The sequence below is a fragment of the Alosa pseudoharengus genome, unplaced genomic scaffold, assembly GCF_046254945.1.
Source record: "Alosa pseudoharengus isolate Yale_2024_CS ecotype anadromous, Long Island Sound unplaced genomic scaffold, YU_APseudo_1.1 YU_APseudo_1.1_scf_17, whole genome shotgun sequence".
Lineage (NCBI taxonomy): Eukaryota > Metazoa > Chordata > Actinopteri > Clupeiformes > Clupeidae > Alosa > Alosa pseudoharengus.
Genome location: NW_027468640.1, coordinates 26,342,204 through 26,365,384, shown reverse-complemented (window position 1 = coordinate 26,365,384; position 23,181 = coordinate 26,342,204). Strand labels below are relative to the sequence as shown.

General features: G+C 39.6%; 1 protein-coding gene across 1 annotated transcript; it reads left to right on the top strand.

Moving 5' to 3' along the window:
- Nucleotides 1-557: 557 nt before the first annotated feature.
- Nucleotides 558-21,254, top strand: nat16 (N-acetyltransferase 16). The gene is made up of 4 exons (XM_076289120.1): nucleotides 558-637; nucleotides 8,357-8,572; nucleotides 14,318-14,542; nucleotides 14,742-21,254. The coding sequence occupies exons 2-4, from the start codon at nucleotides 8,357-8,359 to the stop codon at nucleotides 15,312-15,314; spliced, it is 1,014 nt and encodes a 337-aa protein (XP_076145235.1). The 5' UTR covers nucleotides 558-637; the 3' UTR covers nucleotides 15,315-21,254.
- Nucleotides 21,255-23,181: the final 1,927 nt, after the last annotated feature.

The window sequence follows — 23,181 nt, the reverse complement described above, 5'->3', positions numbered from 1 at the left end:
TGTATTCTAAATGTGTATAGCTGAAACCTAACGAAACGGTTAAGAATTAGCCCCAATGGAGTCAGAATCTCCTTAGATGGGCCTAGCGTATAGGTCCTAAAAGTCCTAGGTAGGCCTATATAAATTACACTTGGGTTGAACCAGTTAATGCGTTAATCATTAACCTCATAATGGAATATTTTATCCATAGCCTGATATTAGTATTGAACTAGGCCTAGGCTACATATTCACAGCAAAATGCGTCTAAAGCTGGCCATTTCATTTTTAACATTCCAATCAAACATAGGACACGTCTTTTAATAATGTATCTTTCCTGCACAGAAGGCCTAAAGCCTTCATTAATTTGTTCACTGTGAGGATGGAGGACAACAATTTATCATTTTCAGGTCGCAAAAGGTTGTGTAATGATTATGGGCGGGGATAACAGAGAGGAGAGAAGGAGAGAGACAGAAGAGCGGGCTCACATAGGCCTACTATTAAGGGGAGGGGTTTCAGGGAGGGGCCAAATGGTAATGTCTTATATTGAGATGCGGAGTCCAAACCGGTACCTGCAATAGCTGAGAGTCATCCTAGACATTTGTATTTGTGTGAGGCACCTGTCCAAAAATCCCAGCACAAGAGACATCTGTCCTGAAAGGTACGTGCCAGAGTTTTCTTACACAAAGTCACTATGGTGCAGTATACATAGAATGTATTCTTATGTTTTGGATATGCAGCAAATTCAGCAATGCCTTGCGGTGGCAAACAATAGAGTAGCCTAAAACGATGTGATTGTGTCGTTCTAACATTTTAATGTGAAATGTTAATATTCTCGTATAACGTTGTGCTACTGTAAGTGACGGAATTTTTTTATTGTCATTACGTGAGTGAGGCTAGATAAACATTTATTTGATATTCTCAACCCCCACCCCCACCCATCTTATACGGCCATTTTGTCAAGATTTGGTGCCTCTACATAAATGAATGGACACACAAGCGATTTAAGTCATATTTCACATTGTCAATATCCTGTTTAAATTCGCGGAATCAGAAACAAGCGTCTATGTCTTAAATTAGACGTGGTTTATAGCCTATCTTCGCATTATAGTATTCCACCAAATTGAAATAAGTCCTCACCACGATTTATCATTTTGCAAACGATGCCCTGTCATAAAGAGAAAGTCAATGTTGTTCCACAACTAAGGGTTCGTACCTAATTGACGTGACGCTACTACCACGAGTCAGACTTATGAATGAACTTTGTGTTAAATGCTTTTTTAGAAACTATAGGTCTGAGAATGTCGAGAACGTTATTTCTAGCACAAGGATAATGCGCAATGGGGGAGGGTGGTTGAGAGGGGGGACCGGTCCGGATCTTTTCCGGAGTCAGTTGCTGTCATCTCCAGGTTCCCATAGGCTACAGACCACAACGACGTTGACAACACATTTATTTTGTGCAGTTGTTTTCTATTTATTTATATAGGCTCAATCTCAGAAAGATGTAATATAACAGTGGTCAAATTGAAAAGCAATAAAAGCAAGTGCCTGGAAAACGAAGGCAGCACTCATTGTTTAAGTTGCTATGGCCATCTGCACATCCGAAGACATGATAGGCTACTGTCTGCGCACGCTCCTGGCGCTTTTGCGGTATGGTACAGCGTGTGCGCTTAAGCTGACGTACATTGCTTAAAAAGTAGGGTATCCTTCAGAAGAAGGACATTCCGCATGGTGACGCAAAAGATGGAGAGCATTGCCCTCTATACGACTTTGAGATGAGCTAAATGGCATTTATTTTGCATCGCTTCAGTCTTTGGATTTTAGGTTGTGGGTGATTGATAGGGATGGGGCTGATTGTGGCTGGTTCTTGGTTAATAAGCTAAAGCCTCTCTCAAAGATCATAAGATATAGTCACGTTCTCCATCTAAAAATGCTTTGTCACGTGACTTGAAATGGGACCGTAAACCATAAAAAAACAATCTACCTAAGCTTTAGAAAACAAGGCCCCCGTGATTCAGAGAGGTCACGAAAACCCAGTTGTGCTATCGAAACAGACTCGTCTACTGTGGATTCCCTGATTGGATTGGTTGCGGCTCGTGTGACAACCATCTACAAGAATAATGTTTGAAGTTGTTGGACCGTAACACTCACGTGTACTGTGTGCATTCAAACCATACACCACACACATCTACAAACTACTGAATTATGTGTGCGTGCGCATGCGTACATACTGACGCACGTGCCAGCGAATAGATAAATGTCTGTAGCCACTGTGCAATGTCGTCACGATGTCACCCATGCATTCTGATTAAAGAAAAGCACGACATTCGGAGCTGACAGTTAAGTTGACCGTTGGTATTCTCTAATGAGCAATGTTCCCCTTTAATTTCTTCTCATATGCTCATATTTTATCACGCAAATCCATGCTCCCTAACCCCCTTCAAACCTTAACCTCTGTTTAGTATTGTGTGGGTCTATCTGTCAGTGAATGAAAGATCAAAGACAGTATAATTAATGATTGTGGGACAGCTGCATTAATATTGTGTTATTTGAGTAGCCTAATGTAAAGTCATGGGGTGTAACACTGTGGACTCAGCAATCATGCATGCAAAGCAAATCCACACACATTAAAAAAATAAGTGCAATGGATTTACTAAACAACCCGCATCACCAGCATCTCCTATCATATGCAGTGAAAGCATGTCTTGTCGAATCTTTGGGACCTGAATATGCGATTTGTAATACACAATTTTCAGCACAATGTGGCAATTGATATTATGAGCTTTCCTAAATGTGACAGAGATATCACAACAATGCAAAACCGTGACCAGGCTAATGTACAGGACATAAATAACAGGATGCAGACATAAAGCATCATGAAGGTGAATATAGCCTGGTGTTGATTTCAATAACCTGAGCAATGACCACTGCAGAGGACAAGGTTATGGACCAATGTGAAAACTGCATCAGAGAATGAATAAGCCAAGTGTGCTTGGGAGTGCAGGGGGGGGGGGGTAAAATATTTCTTCATTTTAATATCCATTTGAATAAACTATTTTTCAACAAGAATAAGCTTTGAGATGTCATCACTGTATGTAAATACAGTGTAAATAAATATCTTATCTTTGGGGCAGCATTAAAATTGTATGAAGTCTTCCTCTACTCTAAAGGATGCATACAGGCGGAGCATCAGTAAGGGCCTGCAGCCAATCACATGTCCTTGACTGCCATACTCATCATGTCTATCATGCTTTCTGGCAAATTAGCTGTTCCTTTCAAGGTAAAGAAATAAGATTGTTTTAATCTACAAATCTATCACTGGTAAACTACCCTGCTATCTTTCTATAGCCTGATAATCTGGAATCACATTAAGTACAATTTGCGTTCCAATAGCACCCTGCTCCTATACCGTGCACAGCTACAGATTTTGGAAAGATGGCTTTCAGCTACTCTGCCCCCTGGTGCCTCCTATAAAAAGAATCCAAGCTCTCTATTTTTATTCCACAGTTACAGTTACTCGACCTAATCAAGTCAACAGTTACTCGACCTAATCAAGTCAGATCACTGCATGTTTCCAATAACCTTCTCCCCTTTTGTCTTATATTTGTATTTTTTTATTTTGTTATGTTACATGTACCTCTTTTTTTATTTATCCTATCGTTCGTTGTGTCTGGACTTGTCATTCCTGTATGCCATTTTGTTTGTCCTGTTTTGTCATTACTGTATAGTTTTTCTGTTGTTGTTCTTATTGTAGATTTGCTCTCCCAGGGGTCCTTTGAAAAACAGATTATGATCTCAATGGGACTCTCCTGGTAAAATAAAGGATAAATAAATTAATTAAATTAAATACTATCAAGAGATATTTCCTATTTTCAGACATTACAAAAACAGTCACTGGAGGTTTAACTGATGGATTTTTGTCATCCCTTCTGGATTCCGTTTTATTTACCTGATAAGTGTACAGAATTCACTTTGTGAATAGGGTCTGGCCTTGCTCCATTTTGACTGTTTCCATTCATTGCATCCTGGATCTATGCATCAGTTTAATTAAACCATTGGACTAGCATTTAACCAACTGGCATTGACTATTTCTGTATTTCCCACATCATCACAAATGGTGCAAGCATCTATCCCCTAACCACATCAACAGCCAGGCAACAAGGTCTTTGTGTCCAGGCAGGTGTGATTCTGACTCTCAGTCATTTCCTAGTCTAATCCCACCCCATATTCCTGTCCCACTCCTCATTCTCAACTGTCATGTACATAAAGCCCAAAAAAACATTCTTAAAAAAGACAACGTCTTTGGTTTTGGAATAATTTAGCAAATTTGTATTGCCCCCAGTGCCCAGGTGAAAATTTCTCAATTTGTTTGAGTCTAACACTGTTTGAATGTTTCAATGTTTCCTAACATTGCTATTACTGTTTGTCTCAATTCGTCTGTGTCTAACACTGTTGCCATTGTTGTAACAAAATTTCAATCAAATACTGACTCCGACTGGTCACTGATTTCTTTTGTTTCATTTTGCAAACATCAGTCCCAGACTAACCCTAGCAAAATTTGAGCTGTGAACAGGCATTGCTAGGCTAGATCTGCATTTCCAAATTCTCTTAACATCAGTTACTACCGGTAGATAATACATATATCACAAACTCAAAAGTCATATTCAAAGTCATTTTAAATCAGGATCATGTTAGGTCCTTTTGGGAAATTTCAAAACCATAACGGAAACAGTGAAACATGTCTGAATAGCAGTGCTGGAGCACCGCCCCCATTCTTTTCAAAACAAAAAATAAAATGAAAACTGAAATTTAAGCATGAGTCATCCCATCTGCTGACATGACTGAAGTTTACCATTTGCATTAGGTCATGTTTATGTAGGCACTCAGCATCCTGGCAATCTGTGAGATTTCAAAACAACAATAAAATGTAATATTAGCAGTCTTATCATGCTGCATTTTATCCTGTTAATGGTGTTTTCATTAGGATTAAGAAAGCAGAGTGGTTTTAAGGTTGTATTAAACAAAATGCATCAAAGAAATGATAGTAGCTAGGTTTGCCCCATTGCTCTTATGCACATGACATTTCTAGAACAGTTTTGGACTTCTAAACAGTCCTGCGAATATCCACTCCATCCATTACACATCTGACATAAAGTCTCCTGAATTATATAAAACGGATCAAAGTCTCCATAATCCCTACTTTGACAGAGAGGGAATATCCTGTGTTTGGAATTCTATCGCTTGCACCCCGTGCATGGTGTTGATGTGTTCTTTTCTGTGTACTAACATGACTATTGGCCTGTATGAGTTTTTGCATTGAAGCACACTACAGCAAGAATCATTCCTGGGGCCAAATGAGTCCTATTCCATAGTGTTTTGGACACCTTTGTGCATTTATGCCATCTAAGCAGCAGCATCACAGACTTCATTTAAACATTTATGCACATGTTATGCAAAAAATGAACTTTCTTGTTTAGCAGGCTTAGGGTTAGTTGTCTGATTCCGTTTGAAACAGAATAAAGATGCACGCAGAAGTGCTTCTGATCCTTAATGGATTATGATCACAAAACTGTATTTAAAATGGAGGATAACACAGTATCATTCAGAGTATCATCACACTGTGGGCAGTGAATCAATTTAATGTAGATTTTAATATTGCTCTCAATCTAAGATTATCATGTTCAGTTGGTTCTTCTTTGTGCACATGCAGACTGCTGCAGGGAAGCATGTTGTCATGCTGTCATTAAGCATGTTGACATTTCAAATTATGACATGATGACACCTAACTTTTCTACAAAGAGGATAATACTGGTTATAATTCTAATAAAATAGACACAACGTTAGCCTTCTATGTAAATACTGTCTGTCTATCGGATTCAGTAGAGATACAATCACTTTTCAGTATATTTCCTCTGAAGTCTGTATTAAAATATGCCATGTGGATAGATTCCTATGAATATGTATTTCAAATAAACAGATTCATATATTTCTCAACAAAATACTCTGTTGGTGCTTATGCTTTTCAAAATGGACTAATGCTGTTATTTAGGGTGCAACAAAATTTGGGAAAATGTTGAACCCCATCATTCTGTCTATGGAAGCCATTTTAAATTACAGTAATCACTCATTGTCACATGTCTCTTTTCTTTCTTATCATGGTAATCCAGGTAAAGCTAACAACTTAATGTAGGTTTATACCAAATACACAACACAACCACAACCACACAAACATGTCCTGCATCACCAAGGACCTATTTATTTCCATGTTATAATGCTTTCACAGTAATTTGAACATGCAAGCTCATATAGGCTCTATAGTTCTGATGGGAATAATAACTGCAAGATGTAATTTTATATAACATTTATTTCACACTATGTCTTCTAAGGTATATATATATATATATATATATATATATATATATATATAACATGTTCTCAATAAGTTCTTATTACAGCTTTGCACCTGCTATTCTGAAAGTCACATGAGCACAGCAAGCAGCAAGCACTCCAGTTCAATAGTACTACCATACCAGTAGTTTCAAAGTACTTGGGGGAAATGACTCACTGAATGACTTCACATGTGATCTGTTTCTCAAATGACGTGATGGTATTGTAAATCTGCTTTTTAAATTTTCATTACCTCATACTTTAGGTCTGCTTAAGCACATCTTCCGGGATGTAATTCAGCTTACCCTGATAGTAGAAACATACTTACATAAGTTACAGTTAATGACCTCACATTTTTATTTAGTCCTTCTGTCTTTTCAGTCATGAAGCTTTATTCTTTGTTTAGCACAGTGAAGGCCCTCAGCCTTTATACTGTGTCATTCCAGCTTAGTTTAATTCTACATGTCACAGATTTGACATCTTACATTAATATTCAATTATGGAAAACGTCTTTCTATATTTGTAATCCCTTTCCGCATGTTTCTGTTTAGCATGACATTTCAAATATCTTAAAATATTCTGCTCTGAAACATAACTAAATCATTATACTTGATGCTTCAACATTGCTGTACAACAGGCAGTGTTTGCTGTAATAAATGGATAACTACTTGATTTTGAGAACTTTATAACCTGGTGTTCATGTTTAAAAGTAGTAGAAGTTACAGTGGGTCACATTGGCCAGACAGAAGTCACAGAGAGCTGGAAAGACAACAGCATCAATTAGCATGGGAAACAGACAGCCATCGATCCCTCTCAATGGAAAGATCATGATTCAGACTTGTTTGGAAGTCTGCACTAATGGAATAACATCAGAGTAATGAAGAGGCTGTCTACATCAGCATCAGCTTCAGTGTCCTAGTTTGAATGAAAACTCAGCTATGGGCTTAAATCTATTTTTGGAGTCAATATAGATCAAAAGTGGAAGTGTTCTATTTTGAGAAGGTGACAGTCAAGCTGACCATCAAACTTTGTTTTCTTTCCAGGCCTGCACATGTGTTTTTCTTAGTACGTTTCTCATTTAATAAAAGCTGCAGATGAACAGAAAGCCTTAACAATTGTATTACCATTCTCAAAAAATACAAAACAGGACAAAACCTTAACACCTCACATGCATAAAGGAAGCTATTCCACATTAAAATAAAAAAAAATAGTTTATTGTAGTATGTGTCTGCTGGGTATATGGTTATGTGAATTTGAATATTATTTTTATTATTTTCCATTGTTATTACATAAGATATTTCACAAGCAAAAAAAAGGAGTGTTGTCATGCTGAAATGTTTGAGGGTACCCATTGATGGAAAACTACTAGGGAACGTGCTGTATTTCATGCTGAGAGAGCAGACAATGTTTTCTCTGGTAAGGCTGGTGGTGTTTCACATAGGACAGATTATGGCATGCGTGCCTGCTCCCATCAGTGATTCGCCACCTTTCCAGATCCAACCCAATACCCTCGCCCCAACTCACTCATTCTTTTCCCACCAAGAAAAATGTGTTTGTTTTCCAAAGGGAAGCCTGTGTTGAGCGGGCTGAGATGAGGTGGAGGGGGGGGGGGGGGGGTGATTTTCTATAGGGATTAGGGGGTGGCAACAGAAAATTACCCCCCTCAAGCCCACCTCAGCCTGCTCCAACGTTCTGTAGGGATTAGGGGCTGGCACCAGAGCTGGGGGTGGGGTGGGGTGGGGAATATACCGATTGCAAGTCCCGTCAGCCTGTGCCACACTGTGCCAATCTGCCAGAAGCTTGTAAATAAGCAGCTACCATTTCCCATCGCTGGTATTGCTAATTTACTGAGTATCTTAATGACATATTTGTGTTTGTCTCATCTTTGTCTAGCTTGAATGTTATTCTCTCGCTGAAAGACGCTTTGGATAAAAGAGTCTGCTAAATGAATAAATGTAAATGTATGTCTCTTTATTTCTTTTTCTATGTAAAGATGAAGATCGAGAACAGCCTTCCACGCACCCAGCTCCCTGAGGCACCACCTCAGACGGAACTCCAGTTCACCGTGGCAACAGAGGATGACTTTGATGATATCATGGCTATGAGTCAGGATATCTATGGTGGGTTGGACTACCTGCCCACCCGCTACCAATCCTGGCTGGCTGACACCAACCGCACTGTCATTCTGGCACGCAAGCAGGGCAAAGTGGTAAGACATCTATTGTCATGGTGAAATGCTTAAATCCTCAAAATAATTTTGAAATCCTTGGGAAATATTCATAAATGACTCTAAACACTGAATTTGTGAATGTGTAATGGCTGTATCACTTAAAGATATAATGGGCAACATAACATTAAGGTAGCATAAAATAATGTACTTAGATTCTACTTAGCTGAGTCACAACCACTTTGAATGTGCATAACTTTTTGCCTCCTGAATGCTATGTTGCCCATTATCCCTTACCTATAGAAGGCTATGCTGTGGAAAATCCCCTTCAATAGCAAAGGTGCAGGCAGGGCTTTCAACTTAGTTCAATTGTGTTCTCCTTATTCACAAAAGGTGGAAAAATCTGACAATATCAGAGAAAACCACAGAAAACACGTCAAGATACAAGCTAGCATTATTGAGAGACTTCCCCAAAACAACCATGACCAAATGTCAGTCCTGCCTGGCTCTGCAGCTATACTTAGGCACATTTCTGTTGGCTTTCCATATGCTGTCTTTAGCCATACTAATGCCCTGTAGGTTTAAAAACTTCTAAGTATGGCCTCTTCAGTAATACTCATGTCCCGTTGATGCAGGCTTTAGGGAAATCAAAATCCCAAAGATCTTGCAATGTATGTCAAAGTATGCCAGCATGCCAACTTCCAGAACATCTTGTGACAACAGACTTCTTCATGTAACAAATTCTCACAGGTAGGGGGCGCTAGTGCCACCACCTCTTTCACCATCCACCACTAGGGAGAACATTTTATTCTTCAATGGTGCCAGGAGTCAGAGGTTCTGCTTTAAAAGTGTTTTTACTTATAAATAGACATTTAAAACGAGTCTTTGCCAAAAGGCGAAGAAGAAAAAGTCCAAAAAGAAGCCCATCTGTCTGGCTGCCAAGGGTCTTCAGACTCTCAGTCCCATCCTAGCTAGTCTGCCACCAGCCTAGGAGGGTGTGTATGGTGGAGGCTATCCTAGTCTTCAATGCCACTAATCCTCCAGATTCCCCAGCTGGCCAGAGATGGAAGAAGCAGGCTAGGCCCCAGTCCACACCCTCTCACCCTGCCTAGTTGCTGCTGCACAAAACAGGGTGTGACAGGTTTTGAAGAAGGTTAGAATCTGGTAGCTTTTGATAGTTCGGCCTATCCAGCCCTCTTAAGCCCAAAATGTATTACACAGAGGTGTTAAATACCTTGTGCTGTAGGTAGGATATTTCCCATTGTGGCCAATCAACAACCAAGCCTATTTAAAATTACACAACATGACAGGGTAAAACGACAATGCACAGTTGGCTGCCAGCAGTTGAAAACACGCTGCATGTTGTACCCAGGATACGTAATGGCCCTCCTTTATGGTACCACATGCTGCTGGTAGCCTGAATGCCCAACCAAGGCAAACCAAGCAACCTTCGTGCACAAAGAACAGCATCACCAACAGAGCAGCCTTCGTGAGCATTCCATTGGGCTTATCAAGCAGGCATTTTCCTTTGTCTGTATTTTGTTGAATTAGGCTCGCAACACCTCTGGAAGGTTCACCAGTAGTAACGAGCCAGACTCACACCAAGATGTAGGGTCTGGGAACTCACCATTCGCAGTGCTCAATCCGAGGGGCCGGATAAAAGGTTGTCTTTCAAATTCCCTCTGCACGCAATAGGATAGCGCTACAACTCATGAGTCCTATGCGTTTTTCCACCAGCGGAGCTAGTTGGCTAGTTGATCAAACTTTTGCCAACTTAAAAGCTTAACTCGTGTTGATCAAACCTTTGCCAACTTAAAAGCTTAACTCATGTTGTGCTGCTCGCCAGCAGCAGCATCCATCTTCTTTGTTTTCAAGTAGCAGGGAATTCACGCGGAACCGTTGCAACTGTGCCATCATTATGTTAAGTCCACCCACCAACTCTATACACGATGTGATTGGCCTGACCGAAGTTTCATTTTTCCAGCTCGCAAGACAATGGAGAGTTGCTAGACTACCCTGGCTGCAAATTACATTTGCTGCCACTAGGGTGCATCTAGATTTCTAGGCTAGTAGTAACTGGCATTTCAGAGACACCCGTCTCGACATCCATGATGGGTTCTCTAACAACAAATGTGTATAATTTGATCAGCAACATAACCAGACAAACATACAAACGTAATCAACAAATACCAACAAATTCTTCAGTCAATCCTCTCTGTTGTTATGGTCATTAAATGTGTCTTTTTGCAAGCTTTTTACCTCAATATAACAGCTTCAAAGTTATTTTATGGTAAACGAACTTGTAACAGAAAGAATTGTGCACCTAGCATAGCCTGCAGTGCCCTGCAATTTGGCTCTGCGAGGACATCTCGCGAGAATTGTGAATTATTACCTGGTCAGGTTACGTGGCTCTTTGGAGATTGTCTTTGCCTGTAGCTAGTCCTTCGGCTCCAAAACAAATGCATATGTACCTGTGTATGGGGGAAAGGGCTCAAGTCGTGAGAAGTATTTACAATGGCAAGGTAAAATAATAATACTCTTCGACTCTAGGGGGAGCCCTAGAACCCAAAACTGCATTGGATGCCTTTAATGATCCGATCAGTAACATAACCAAAAAAAATGTAAGCACCTTGATGCGGGCACCAATAAATGCCAACAAATACCAACAAATTCTTTAGTCAATCCTCTTAGTGGCTGTGGTTGTTTCTGATCCGATCAGCAACATAACCATCTTTACAGTAGCTGTATTTAACCTCCTCTGTGCTTCAGTCTACATCCTTTTTTGGTGGCCGAGCCATTTGTTACTCAGCAGGGACCTCCTCTGTAATTCCTAGCTCTATTGCACATTTTGCTTGTGTCATGGCTGTTGTGAAACATGGCCAGGCTCTCATTATGTTACATGGAGTAGTTACCAGATATGAGCAAGTGCTCCTGCAGCTGCTGCAAGCTGCACAGAGCGTGGCGCCCCAACCTTCTTCAACTCTTGCTCCATCTACTTTCACATCAGCTGCTTTACACTCAACTGCCTCACTTCCACTTCTCACCGGTCTTCAAGTGTTGAGCAACGGTTTCCAGCTCTCCAAACATATCATGGCTTTCCTGATTCAGTGTAGTTTTTTTTTTACTTTTGAGCTGGAACAAGGCTTACTGCCTGTTACTTCTCCTCAACCGGGTGTTTAAATCCCACAACTCTGAGGTTACTGGGCCTTTATGAGTGACTTCATTCTTTGCTTCACAGACAAAATGGCAACTATTATTACTCAGTTCTCGGTCCTCCTGGGTAAGGGTGCTACCAAGCCTCCAACATGTAGTAGTCTTACTACATGTCCCTCTCTGTCTCTCCCTGCTAAGGGCACAACAAGAAACCCAACATGCAGCAGACTTCCCAGCCGAACAAACTATACATCACAACATCAACATTGCTACCCTTAGCCACCTGCATCAAATTCAACTCATTAATGCTTGCCTAGAAAGTGATTCCTGGATCTGCTCCAACTGACTTAAATGTTTTCATCAACGCTTATGTGACCTCTCGGCCACTGCTTTCCTCCAAAGAACGTCATCTGGCACTGCCACCCCACACATACGGCATTTCAGACTATTCTCAATTGTTGGTCCCCATCGGTGGAACCAAAAGTGCATCCCTTTCTTTCTTCAAGAAGGTATTGAAGACTCACCTCCTCCAAGTTATTTTGATGGTAAACAAACTTGTAACAGAGAGAAATGCTCACTTAGCATAGCTTGCAGTGCCCTGCAATTTGGCTATCGGCATTCCCTTTCTTTCTTCAAGAAGGTATTGAAGACCACCCACCAAGACGCCTCCTTTAAACACATCCAACAACCCAATACACATGACATGCACCTGACATGCACTTACCATGCACTTACCATGCACTTACTATGCACTTCACTCCTTCCCCTTCTACCACTATCTCCTTCGACTACACTTTGACTAGTACTTAACCTCCTGCATTCTCATCCTCTGTTAGTAGTATTTATTTTAGTATTATTAATTGTTACCTAAGGTGGAGTGCAGTGTAGCTTGAATTGTATTCCTTATTTTGTAAGTCACTTTGGATAAAACTGTACGCTAAATAAATAAATATAAATGTACAAGTTGGAGTGACCAACTTACCTCAATCCAAGTGGAACTGCAACATAAAGGAAATATTTACTGTGGTAAGAAAGACCATTTACGTTATTCTTGTCCTGAGCTAATGGGAGAAGGCCAGCCCAGTTATGCCAATGGAGGGCTGTGATGGGGGCAACTTCTCCTGATCCCCCTTCTTCCTGTCACTGAGGTTGGGAGATCAGCGATGCACTTTCCAGGCTTTGATAGATTCTGGTGCAGTGGAGAATTTTATGGACTTTAACCTTGACCATAGACTACAGGTGTCTCAAATTGCACTTGAGCCACCTCTTTCTGTCACAACTCTCAATGGCGACTCACCAGCCAAAGGTGAGTCTAGCCACCTTTAATCTGCACAAGCAGGCAGGGATTCATCAAGAAGAAATCTCTTTATCTAATGGACCTGTAGTTCAGCTACACTCTTCACCTTGACTTGTGCAAGAGCGCCACTGCGCACAAATTCGTACCGCCCGATCTGCATCTGAGAAGGTGATAAGTGGAATACAGTAATCCCATTACCTAAATTACCCTCACATTTTGAAACTGCCAAGCTTCTGTGTTTGACCATGTTACTTGAGCCTTTGGTCTTCTCCTGTCTTCCTCTCGATAGGGCTCCGCAGTTCTCCCATATGAGGCAAGCCTGCAGCCTCACGGGAGCCACAAACAATCCCCTGTACAAAGAGGCCAGGAGGCCCGGAGGCCTTGAATGTTTATTTTGGATTCTACTTTTATTTTTTGTGACGTTTGCCTGGTATAAACCTATTTTTTATAACTGCACCATGCACCATCTCAGCGCTTAAGTCTGCATCCTTATTTGGTATCACAGGAAACTAGCTTGTCAATCCTGAGACCTGGGTTTGATCCCTGTCCCATATTATTATATTATTATTATTATTATTATTATTATTATTATTATTATTATATTATATTATATTATATTATATTTTATATTATATATTATATTTATAGTAAAGCAATACACAGGAAAAGAGGGTAGGTTTAATCCCTTGTGCTATTGGTTGGGGACTTCCCACAGCAGCTGGCAACCAAGCCTAATGAATAATACAACAACAGGAAACAGCAGCCATGCACAATTGGCTGGTGACAGTTGCAACACATACCTCATGCTGTACCTGGGATCTGTGAGGGCTCTCCTTCACAGGAAAACATGTGCTCATAGCTAACTGCTGAAAACATTATATATTACATATTAAAAAGTATATGTAACAAAAGGAAATGACAGACTTGAAGAATAGTAAGGTTGACTGCTACTGCACAGAAAACACATGCTCAAGGAGAACATCCATGAAGTAAATTCTCCCAAAAAGCTTCATATCAGTGGTGAAATTATTTGTAGTTAGATGCTCTTCACCCCTAAGTATTAGAACAAAATACAGCTCTGGAAAAAATTAAGAGACCACTACACATTTTTCTGATGTCATCCTACAGTTGCTGAGTGACATTCGAATGAGTTGACAGTCATATTAAAAATTAAGAGACCTGCAATTTGAATATGACCGTCAACTCATGTGAATGTCACTCAGCAACTGTGGGATGGCATCAGAAAAATGTGTAGTAGTCTCTTATTTTTTTCCAGAGCTACAGCAGCCTGCCATAAATAGTTGTGTACTACTTTGACATCTCTCGTTTTTCGCCAGATTGCTCTGGAGTCAGTGTTTGTTATTGATGATGGGGATACGATGCTAGTGGAAGGCCTACGTGTGGCCCCTCAGGAGAGAGGGAAGGGTGTGGCAGGTGTGCTGCTTCGATTCTGCTCCCAGATGGTTAAGTCTAAGTACCCTGATGTTAAAGTCAGCCGTCTGACCCGTGATGACCAGCTTGGCCCAAAAGAATTCCAGAAGTACCGTTTAATCACCAAACAGGTATGGACGATGACTCACACCCTGTGCTCACACCCTGTCCGAAAACTCGGCCTGATTGCAGTTTTCATTGATATTTGTTTTTTTCTTTTATTCCTCAGTGATGACACTAATTACTGTTCAGAGGATATGTTTGAATTTTAATTTATAGGTCCACTACTAACATTATTATATTGTTCAAACTGTCCCCCATCTCCAAAAGGGAATCCTTCTGGTTCGCTTTCGAGCTGAAGACCTCAAGTTGCGCTTGGCTGAAATGGGCCCCAGCATGGGCAGCCCAGCAGATGGCCTCACCCCTCCCCATGCGCCGGTTCGTCTGGACCCATCTGAGGTATGCCAGCTCTTCCTGAGCTCAAGTCTGATGCGTAACGTCCTTCCCAATGCAACCATTGTCCAGGATTGGCAGCCTTTCAAGCCATTGCCAAGCAACATGGCCATCCTGCTGAAGAAAGACATCGATTGGATGGTGGATGATGCCAACAGTCCCTCTGTTGCCAGCCTCTGCACCTTCCCCTTCCGGGTGCCCGGACTGACGGCTGACGAATGGTATTACCTTAACATTGACATGTTTGGGAAGGATCTGTCACTGGTTCTGCAGCAATTCCTGAGCCACCTGAGGCGACACACAAGCACCCTGAAAGGCCACGTCATGTGCCAGGTGTTCCTGGATCCACCACTGTGGAAGCCAGTGTGTGATTTTTGTCGTGACACACTTGGCGTTGAGCTGGTGAAGGAGTACACAGAGCAGTGTGTGGTTGAGTCTGATATTATATAAGCATACCAGTATCAGCACCAATAGATACCCCTTATCCCTGTGAACCTTAAAGAACCCCTGCTAACATTGATGACTCCCTTACCTGAGGCCAAACTGAAGTGAAACCTTTTAAAAACAACAGCCACAACAGCAATATATAACAAGAACGCGGCCATGAGATACTTGAACATTGTTTGGGAACTTAATAGTGTTCTTGTCAATCTAGCTTGTAATGCAACAAAGCTCTTGGGAAAGCTAATGTAGGGTACTTAATTTACCTAACCCATTGTGTACATACCTATAAATATATGTAGTGATATGGTATATGTTTAAATACATATACTGAGTTGCAAACAAATCTGCACAACTCTTACAGCACTTTATGAAAATCATCACGGAATTCTGTGCTCAGTACTAAAAATTTTGAGTTGGTTGGCAGAGAGCAACCACTCTAAGATCTATTGGCATCGCAGCTGCTACCTTTAAAAGAGGGAAAATATAGTCAAGATAAAGACAGCAGACTTTTAATAAAGAACAGCTGAATCCATGTGAAAATTGTCCCTTTATGGAAAACACAAAGATTTAAGCCTAATCTTTATTGGGGAAAAAGTTTGACCAAATTCCTGAAATCTGTGCTGCTTCTACAAATTCCCATTTGAATTAAGTTATCGCCACAGGGGACTATACTGCGGGTGCTCATAATTAATTAACCAATGTACTAATGAATATGCAAATTGAAATTGGGAATTCTTTTACCTTAAAATCAAATTTGCATATACATACATGGATACTCAGCAGTATCACAACTATGTTATTTGTAATTATTTGAGTTTTAATGCAAGATATATAAATAAGAGATAATATATTTATTGTAGGTATGCACTCATGAAGCTGTATGATGTTTAGTATTAGTGTCCGCTCAAAGATTGCTAGCAAGCATTTGAATGAATCCCAAGTGTGTTTCAATATCATTTAGACCTACAGATATTATGTTCTACATTTTCTTACACAAAATCCATTATTATCATACAATTCTTTTAGACTTGTTGCAAATGAGAAATCCAAATAACAAACAAACAAAACACACTGATGATGTACATTTAGTGTGCAAGCAACTCGACATATAAATAGACCACTCAAGTATGCAAGCTTTCCCTTTGAACTGGTCAGTTTATTCCCATTTCAAAATTAGAGCCACACACTTTCTCAAGAATAGTATAGCATTTTCAGTTGCAATGACCAGAGCAACACCAGTGTCTCAACAACACACAAATGACTGGAAAACTGGCTGTTCTTCTTTTTTTTTACTCTGTGAAGAGTATATCACTAAGGCAGAAGGAACAGTGAAGAATTGTCTTTTTCATTTGACAAGAACTCAAACTCACCATAGCTCTAGCTGAGAGGCTGAACTGTCTTTAGAAACATGTCCATTCATTCCCACCTACTTAAACTTGAACATGACCAAATCACGTGGGGAATCAAGGGGGATTTTGAATATGCCTGAAATGGAAAACGAGCTTAAACAGCAAACAAGAAGGATGTAATGACAGAACAAACGATAACACACACACAATTTTAATCCCTGGTTTATGTCAAGCCTTGAAGATCCTTGAAAAAGGAAATCCCAGATGAACATTAAATCTTCTTGAAAGGAGTGTCATCAAATTACAAAGTGCCCTCTAGCCTTGACACTCTACTGGATAGACTCACTCAGTCAGAGAATCCCAAAAAACCAAGATGCCACAGTCTGTGGCTGGATTTTCTTCTTTTTTTTCGAGAGCAAATGGATTGCACTAGATGAAGAAAATGAAGCAACCCACTGAGAAGGCACCTCCTGGCCATCATCCATCCTTTTATCCCTAAAGATGCCCTCTTTTATTCTTCTCTTCCTCTTTTCCGACAGACCCACAACCCCATTCTGCCTTACCCTTTACCTTCTCCAACCCTTGCCATAGAACCTATGCTTCTGAATTCCTAAAAAAAAAACACCTCTAAAGTCATGAATCTTCTAAATTGGTCCAAAAATAAAATAGATCATCATTACTCTCCATAAGGATCACTGTTCCCGGCATCCATTCAGGCCATTTTGCTTTTCACAAATGTATTGTGCTATCAGGTCATTTGAAATTCAACTGTGTAATGACTTGTTGGGGACCTATACTGCTGTCTGTATTATCTGGTTTAAAACGGCACCATTGATCTATTAGTAAAGGTGGAAAGATGGGTGTTGCACTGCACAATGGCCATAATGGATTGCCGTCCTCCAATTGTACGCAAATTGTTTGCAGTGGAAGGTCATGTTTGACTTCAAATTTAGAAAAATTTGTGTTCTGTCAGAGATGGTCTACGTTTCTGTCCAAATCTGTGAATGGATTCTTGTGCTTTTAAAGGTCCCCAGTCCCTAGAGCCATACTCCGAAAGCCTACGGATCTCTACAGTAGGACTGGTTTGTTTCTGACCCCCCCCCCCCCCCTTTGTTTTTCAAGTGGTATGTCGTCTTACTGTTACTGTTAAAGTCTGACAACCCTGCAGTCAGAACCAAACACTGCTCTGGAGATGTGGGAATGACTGAATATTGAATATTAGGTAATCCCCAGCACCTTTTCAGAATGTGTGTTGTTTGTGGGTTTGGAAAAGAGGCAAACCATTACAGTTGTATTGCATTGCATGAAATTCCAGTTGGACAATGTCTTCTCTGCCAATTTCCCATCATGGATTATCTGGTCAGCCGCAGTTGGAACTAGTTTTCTGGTCAGCAACCAGATACATGCATGGAAAAGTTTTTTTTTTTAATCTCAATCAGTGTTTGGTTAGAGTCATCTAAATAGAGTTATGTCTGTAAGCCATGTCATAATAATATTAATACAATTAGGGTCTATGATGTATTGTAAACTGCAGCTAACATTAACAGCTTTAGCCTGATATATTTGCAATATGCCATTGTGTCCCTGGTAATGTAGCTACAACAAAGAGAGTAACGAATATTTGCTTGATGGAGAGGGAAGTATTGCGGTAAAATTGTTGAAATAAGTGTGTGTGCATGTCCTGAAGGCACTGATGATGCCCTTGTAACAAAATTAGTGGTGTAAACCATGTTTTGGTTGAATCCTTTAGAATTGTTTTAAAACATCTTGTCTAGGTAGTTTTGTCGTGTTAGTTAGCTACATTTCCCTGCTTATATACATTCACTTTTTATTTTCTTTTGTATATTGTATAATGTTCACATTGTTTGCATGCCTCCTGTCATCAGCTGACTTGCTAAACAAATAGCAATAGCTCTGAATAGCCTCTCTCATTCCGTGGGGGTTCTCCCACTTATTGGTGGCCAGATCAGCAGATGTGTGCTACAGCTGCCGCTAAATCTGACTGATTGAGAGGATGTGTTGAGAGGATATTAATAGTCTTGCTGTGTCGCTCTACATGCAGGAGGCATCTGTCATTTATGTCACTGCTTTCTTTAGAGAGCTCCTAGAGAGGGAAGGGCCATGGGGAAGGAGGGGGGGGTATTTTTTGAGCTGCTGGTAACTGGAGAGAACAGCCTTCTGATCATGTTCCCACTTTGCTAATGAGAGCACAGTTTGGAGTTACTGTAAATGATTGAGGTCATACTAAATTAATTGGGCAGTTCAGGCTCTTTTATTGGGAGAAGTGTCTTTAGCACCACCACTGAGACACTTCAGTTGGCTTCCAGAGAGAGTCAGCAAGGACATATTGCACACACACACACACACACACACACACACACACACACACACACACACACACACACACACACACACACACACACACACACACCACACTGGTGTTCACCTCATATGCCAAGGGTTAGTTTCAGTTTCAGATGTTGCAGCTTAACTATACAGGATCTATTTTATTCAGGACCTATTGTCTCCCCCAGACTCAGGTTTCCCAGTCAGTCACCTGTTTGACTAAAAGGTCTCCTCTGGCATGATGATCTAATGCACACTTTACCAATATAGAGGAAACGGAAACTAGGCAAGTAGGGGAGCAAGAGGGGAAAAGGGACCATTGTTCTGTTTTATTTTATTGAGTTAAAATGGTTGTATTGTATTGTAAATGTCACACAAGTGACATAGGAGGGAATTGCACATTTGAGAGGTATTCACGTAGCTGTTCCATGCAATCTGACCCATGCCTTTTTGTTACGAGATGACTGACTGAAGATATGGTTGTTATTGTATTGTAAATGTCACACAAGTGACATAGGAGGGAATTGCACATTTGAGAGGTATTCACGTAGCTGTTCCATGCAATCTGACCCATGCCTTTTTGTTACGAGATGACTGACTGAAGATAGGTCTTATCTATAATTTTAATTTCTTTGAAGTTTATTGTCAATGTGTGTTCTGACTAAAATAGTGATGTCAAAGACATATGCTGTTAGCGGAATGCTGACGAAAAGCACTAATTTGATAACTTTAGTTTACATTATCAAAAAGATGAATGATGACCCTGAACCTAAATCAGTATAGAAATGCTGCATTGCAATGCTGCAATTTTACAATGCTTCCTCTTCAGCATATCTCTGTTTGTTTGAAGAATGGCCTAAATGAGTTATTGTTATGTTTGTCTCATTAACTCTTTTTGTTAATGCTGGAAATCTTTACATGCTAGGTTTCTGTGACATGGACCAAAACACAACTGGTAGATAGTAAGACAATTATGTTACAAACATTATACATGGGGCAGACCCACCTTTTCAAAACAGGATATGGCCTTATTGGACTGCGAATATGTTTAACTTGATACCTCACTTTGCCCTATTCCAAAATTGTCTCCCAATGTGCTCTCTCAGAGACTTCCATTGTGAGGGCAGTTTTGAAAATACAATTCTCCAGTTGTGTTACCCAAAGCACAGATGGTCCCATGAGAAATGCATCATCCTCAAAATGTTGCAAAGGACAGTGGTCATCATACCGTGGTTCTTCTATATACCATACAGTCAGAAGAAAACTCAGGTGATTGTAGAGATACTCGTTCACTGAGTACTCTATTACACAATTTCAACTCTCTAGATAAAATCATGAATAAGTAAAAAGAGTGAAATTTGTTATCTAGATAGCATCAACTTTAACACAGGTATGTTATGGGGTCAATCCTCTCAAGTCATACCAAAGTCTCAGATGCTTTCAAGCCTATTGTCATTTTTTTTAACAAAATGCCCTTTTTTATTACTATAAAAATGGGTTTTTGTTAAGAATTGAATGGTTTGATAAAACGTGCCTGAAACCAGTTTTTTTTCTTTAAATTGACTGAAACAGGTGGTGTTAACTCCTGTAGAGAAGCCATTAAGCTTATTCATAGACATGGTCATTACTATAAATTTTAGGGTGTAAAAAATCCATTCTCAAGGGTCCAACATAATGACCAAGGTCTGAATGAGCGTTATCTATTGACTGTCCCAGACATGGGTTTTATGGAAAAAAATAACCTGGATCAGCACATGGTAAGCCCCTCAGAGGCAAGGCCTGGTGTGTTTGAGAAAGGTTAATGTTTTTCATGGTGCCCATTCCCTTGATAGGGCTTCAGCTGTCAAGTTCTAGTCCTTCTCCTACCACTCAAGTATGAACACAGAATATGAGACATAGCTGGTTTTATGTCTCGGTTTTTGTAGATGAATGCATTAAGTAGTAAAATTGTCAAGAGTTAAAACAGTAATATGTCAAAAATGTGTTCGGACTTTGAGTAGAACTCACAGCCAAATGCCAATCAAGGGGATGAATACAGTTACAATGCCATTCAAAGGCATTTTGGTTATTTCAAAACATTGTTTCATTTATTTTTAGATATTTTTATAACCCCATCTGGCCGCTTATTCTCAAGTGGTGATTTGAAGACTGAGTAAAATGTTGTTTTTTATTTATTAATTTTACAGAAATGGTTGTGAAACATAAAAAAACTATTTTAAATACACGAATTTTAAAAAAAACTTTAAATCCATGAATGTTGTATGAGATGTGTTCTTTTCTTCACTTTGATGCAATATGCTTTGTGGGTTCGAGGGTTTTGAAGGGGTAAAAATCACACATGTGGTTAGGTTTACATCAAGCAAAATGAACTGTAATTAGTACTTAAATAGGCTCATGCAGGCAGTTCCATCTGTGTGTGTGTGTGTTTGTGTTTGGGTGTGGGTGTTTGTGTGCATGCGTGCGTGTGTGGCGTGTGTGTGTGTGTGTGTGTGTGTGTGTGTGTGTGTCTTCCTCAGCAAATACTGGGGACAGGTACATTTTAGAGGATCTTAGAGGAAAAATATTCCAAATGAAAGGATAAGTATTTACTTACTTAAGTTAAGTATTTACTTACAAATAAACGCAGAAATAAAATAATCATACATTCAACATGAGACCTGATGTAAACCTAGCCACATTGCATTCATGAAACACATTTTGTCTAAAAGCTGTAGGACCTTAGAACCATGGCTGTTTAAAAAGTAGATTTAGTGATAATTTCTTTCTTCATTGTTTGTATTGCTTGCATAGTCATATTGTTATAGTGATGCAATTGTAAAAATCTTAACATACCTTTGTCTTCTTAGGCTGACTTTAAACCTCCATACATTTATCTATAAATGTGTGCAAAAATAGACATTGTAAAAAAGCACCAACATATTAGGCAGACACTGATTTATATGTGTGAAAATTAGTTTAGTATGTGTAAAGATTAGTTTTAGTAGTGTTAGCACAGATCAACAAACTTCAATTTTGCTAATGTGTGTGAACAAAGAGATATTTTTGAACTAGTAAACAGGCTAACAAGACAGCATGAAAATATGCATAAGTTAATTTTAGCGCTTCAGCAGAGTGGACTTTTTAGGCTTCTTACTGTGTGAATTGTTTCTTTATTATTCTCTTTTCATTTCATTTTCTGCTATTTTCAAAAATGTCCTTATTTTCGCTTTAGTTGATACAAACAGGTGCATGCTTGGGATGTTAGACTATTACTTTAAACCAGGAACTGGCTTTATGCAAGTGGAAGAGAGCTTTCCATGCGTAGAAAGGGAACATTTACTTAAGGTTGCTATGCTTTCCTAAGAAAAACTCAAAATGCAACAAAACATGACAGCATTTTATGTTTTTGGAACTATGAAAAATGTCTTGAAACTTAGCACTTATGTATGTTAAATGCATTTACTGTGAATGCAACTTCCACATATGTTTAATATGTATACAGAATATATAATGCACAACCTCATTGTATGGTTAACACAGACTCAGAGGCAATCATACATAGTTGCTTTCAGTCTGACACCCCCCCCCCCACACACACACACACAGAGAAACACATGTGCACACACAGACACACATACTCATATTACAGCAGAGCAAATCGGTAAGGTCAAAACTCTATGGCGCTATAAGAACAAATTGTTAGAGCCAGTTGGGTTGTAGGGTGGATGATTGCTATAGTCAAAGGTAACAAATGCAGATGTGTCGATATTAGCCATCATTGAGGCTTGATATTAATAACATTCTTCTCATTTGGAAAGAAATACTTATGTAAGCCATTGCAAACTGTGAGACAAATTTTAAGTACAATTATACATTATTATTTTTTTTGTAAAATACAAAAAACAATTGGATACATATAAATCAGAATCAAATATATTAATTCAAAAACTTACATAAACCTACAAATTTGTTTTGATAGTTTTTAGATTTTCACTTCTCAATTTCTATGATGATTTTGACATTTTTTGGGAGTATTTTTCCCCCCTTTTCTTGAGGGAACACCTCTGTTTGATGGTCTCATTCACTAACATTTGGCAAGGCATTATGATTCTGTCATGAGACTTATCCACAATCTTTTTAGAGTCAAAATGTTACATTCCAACTTTTTGAAATCAATGTATGAAATGCTCATAGCAGTG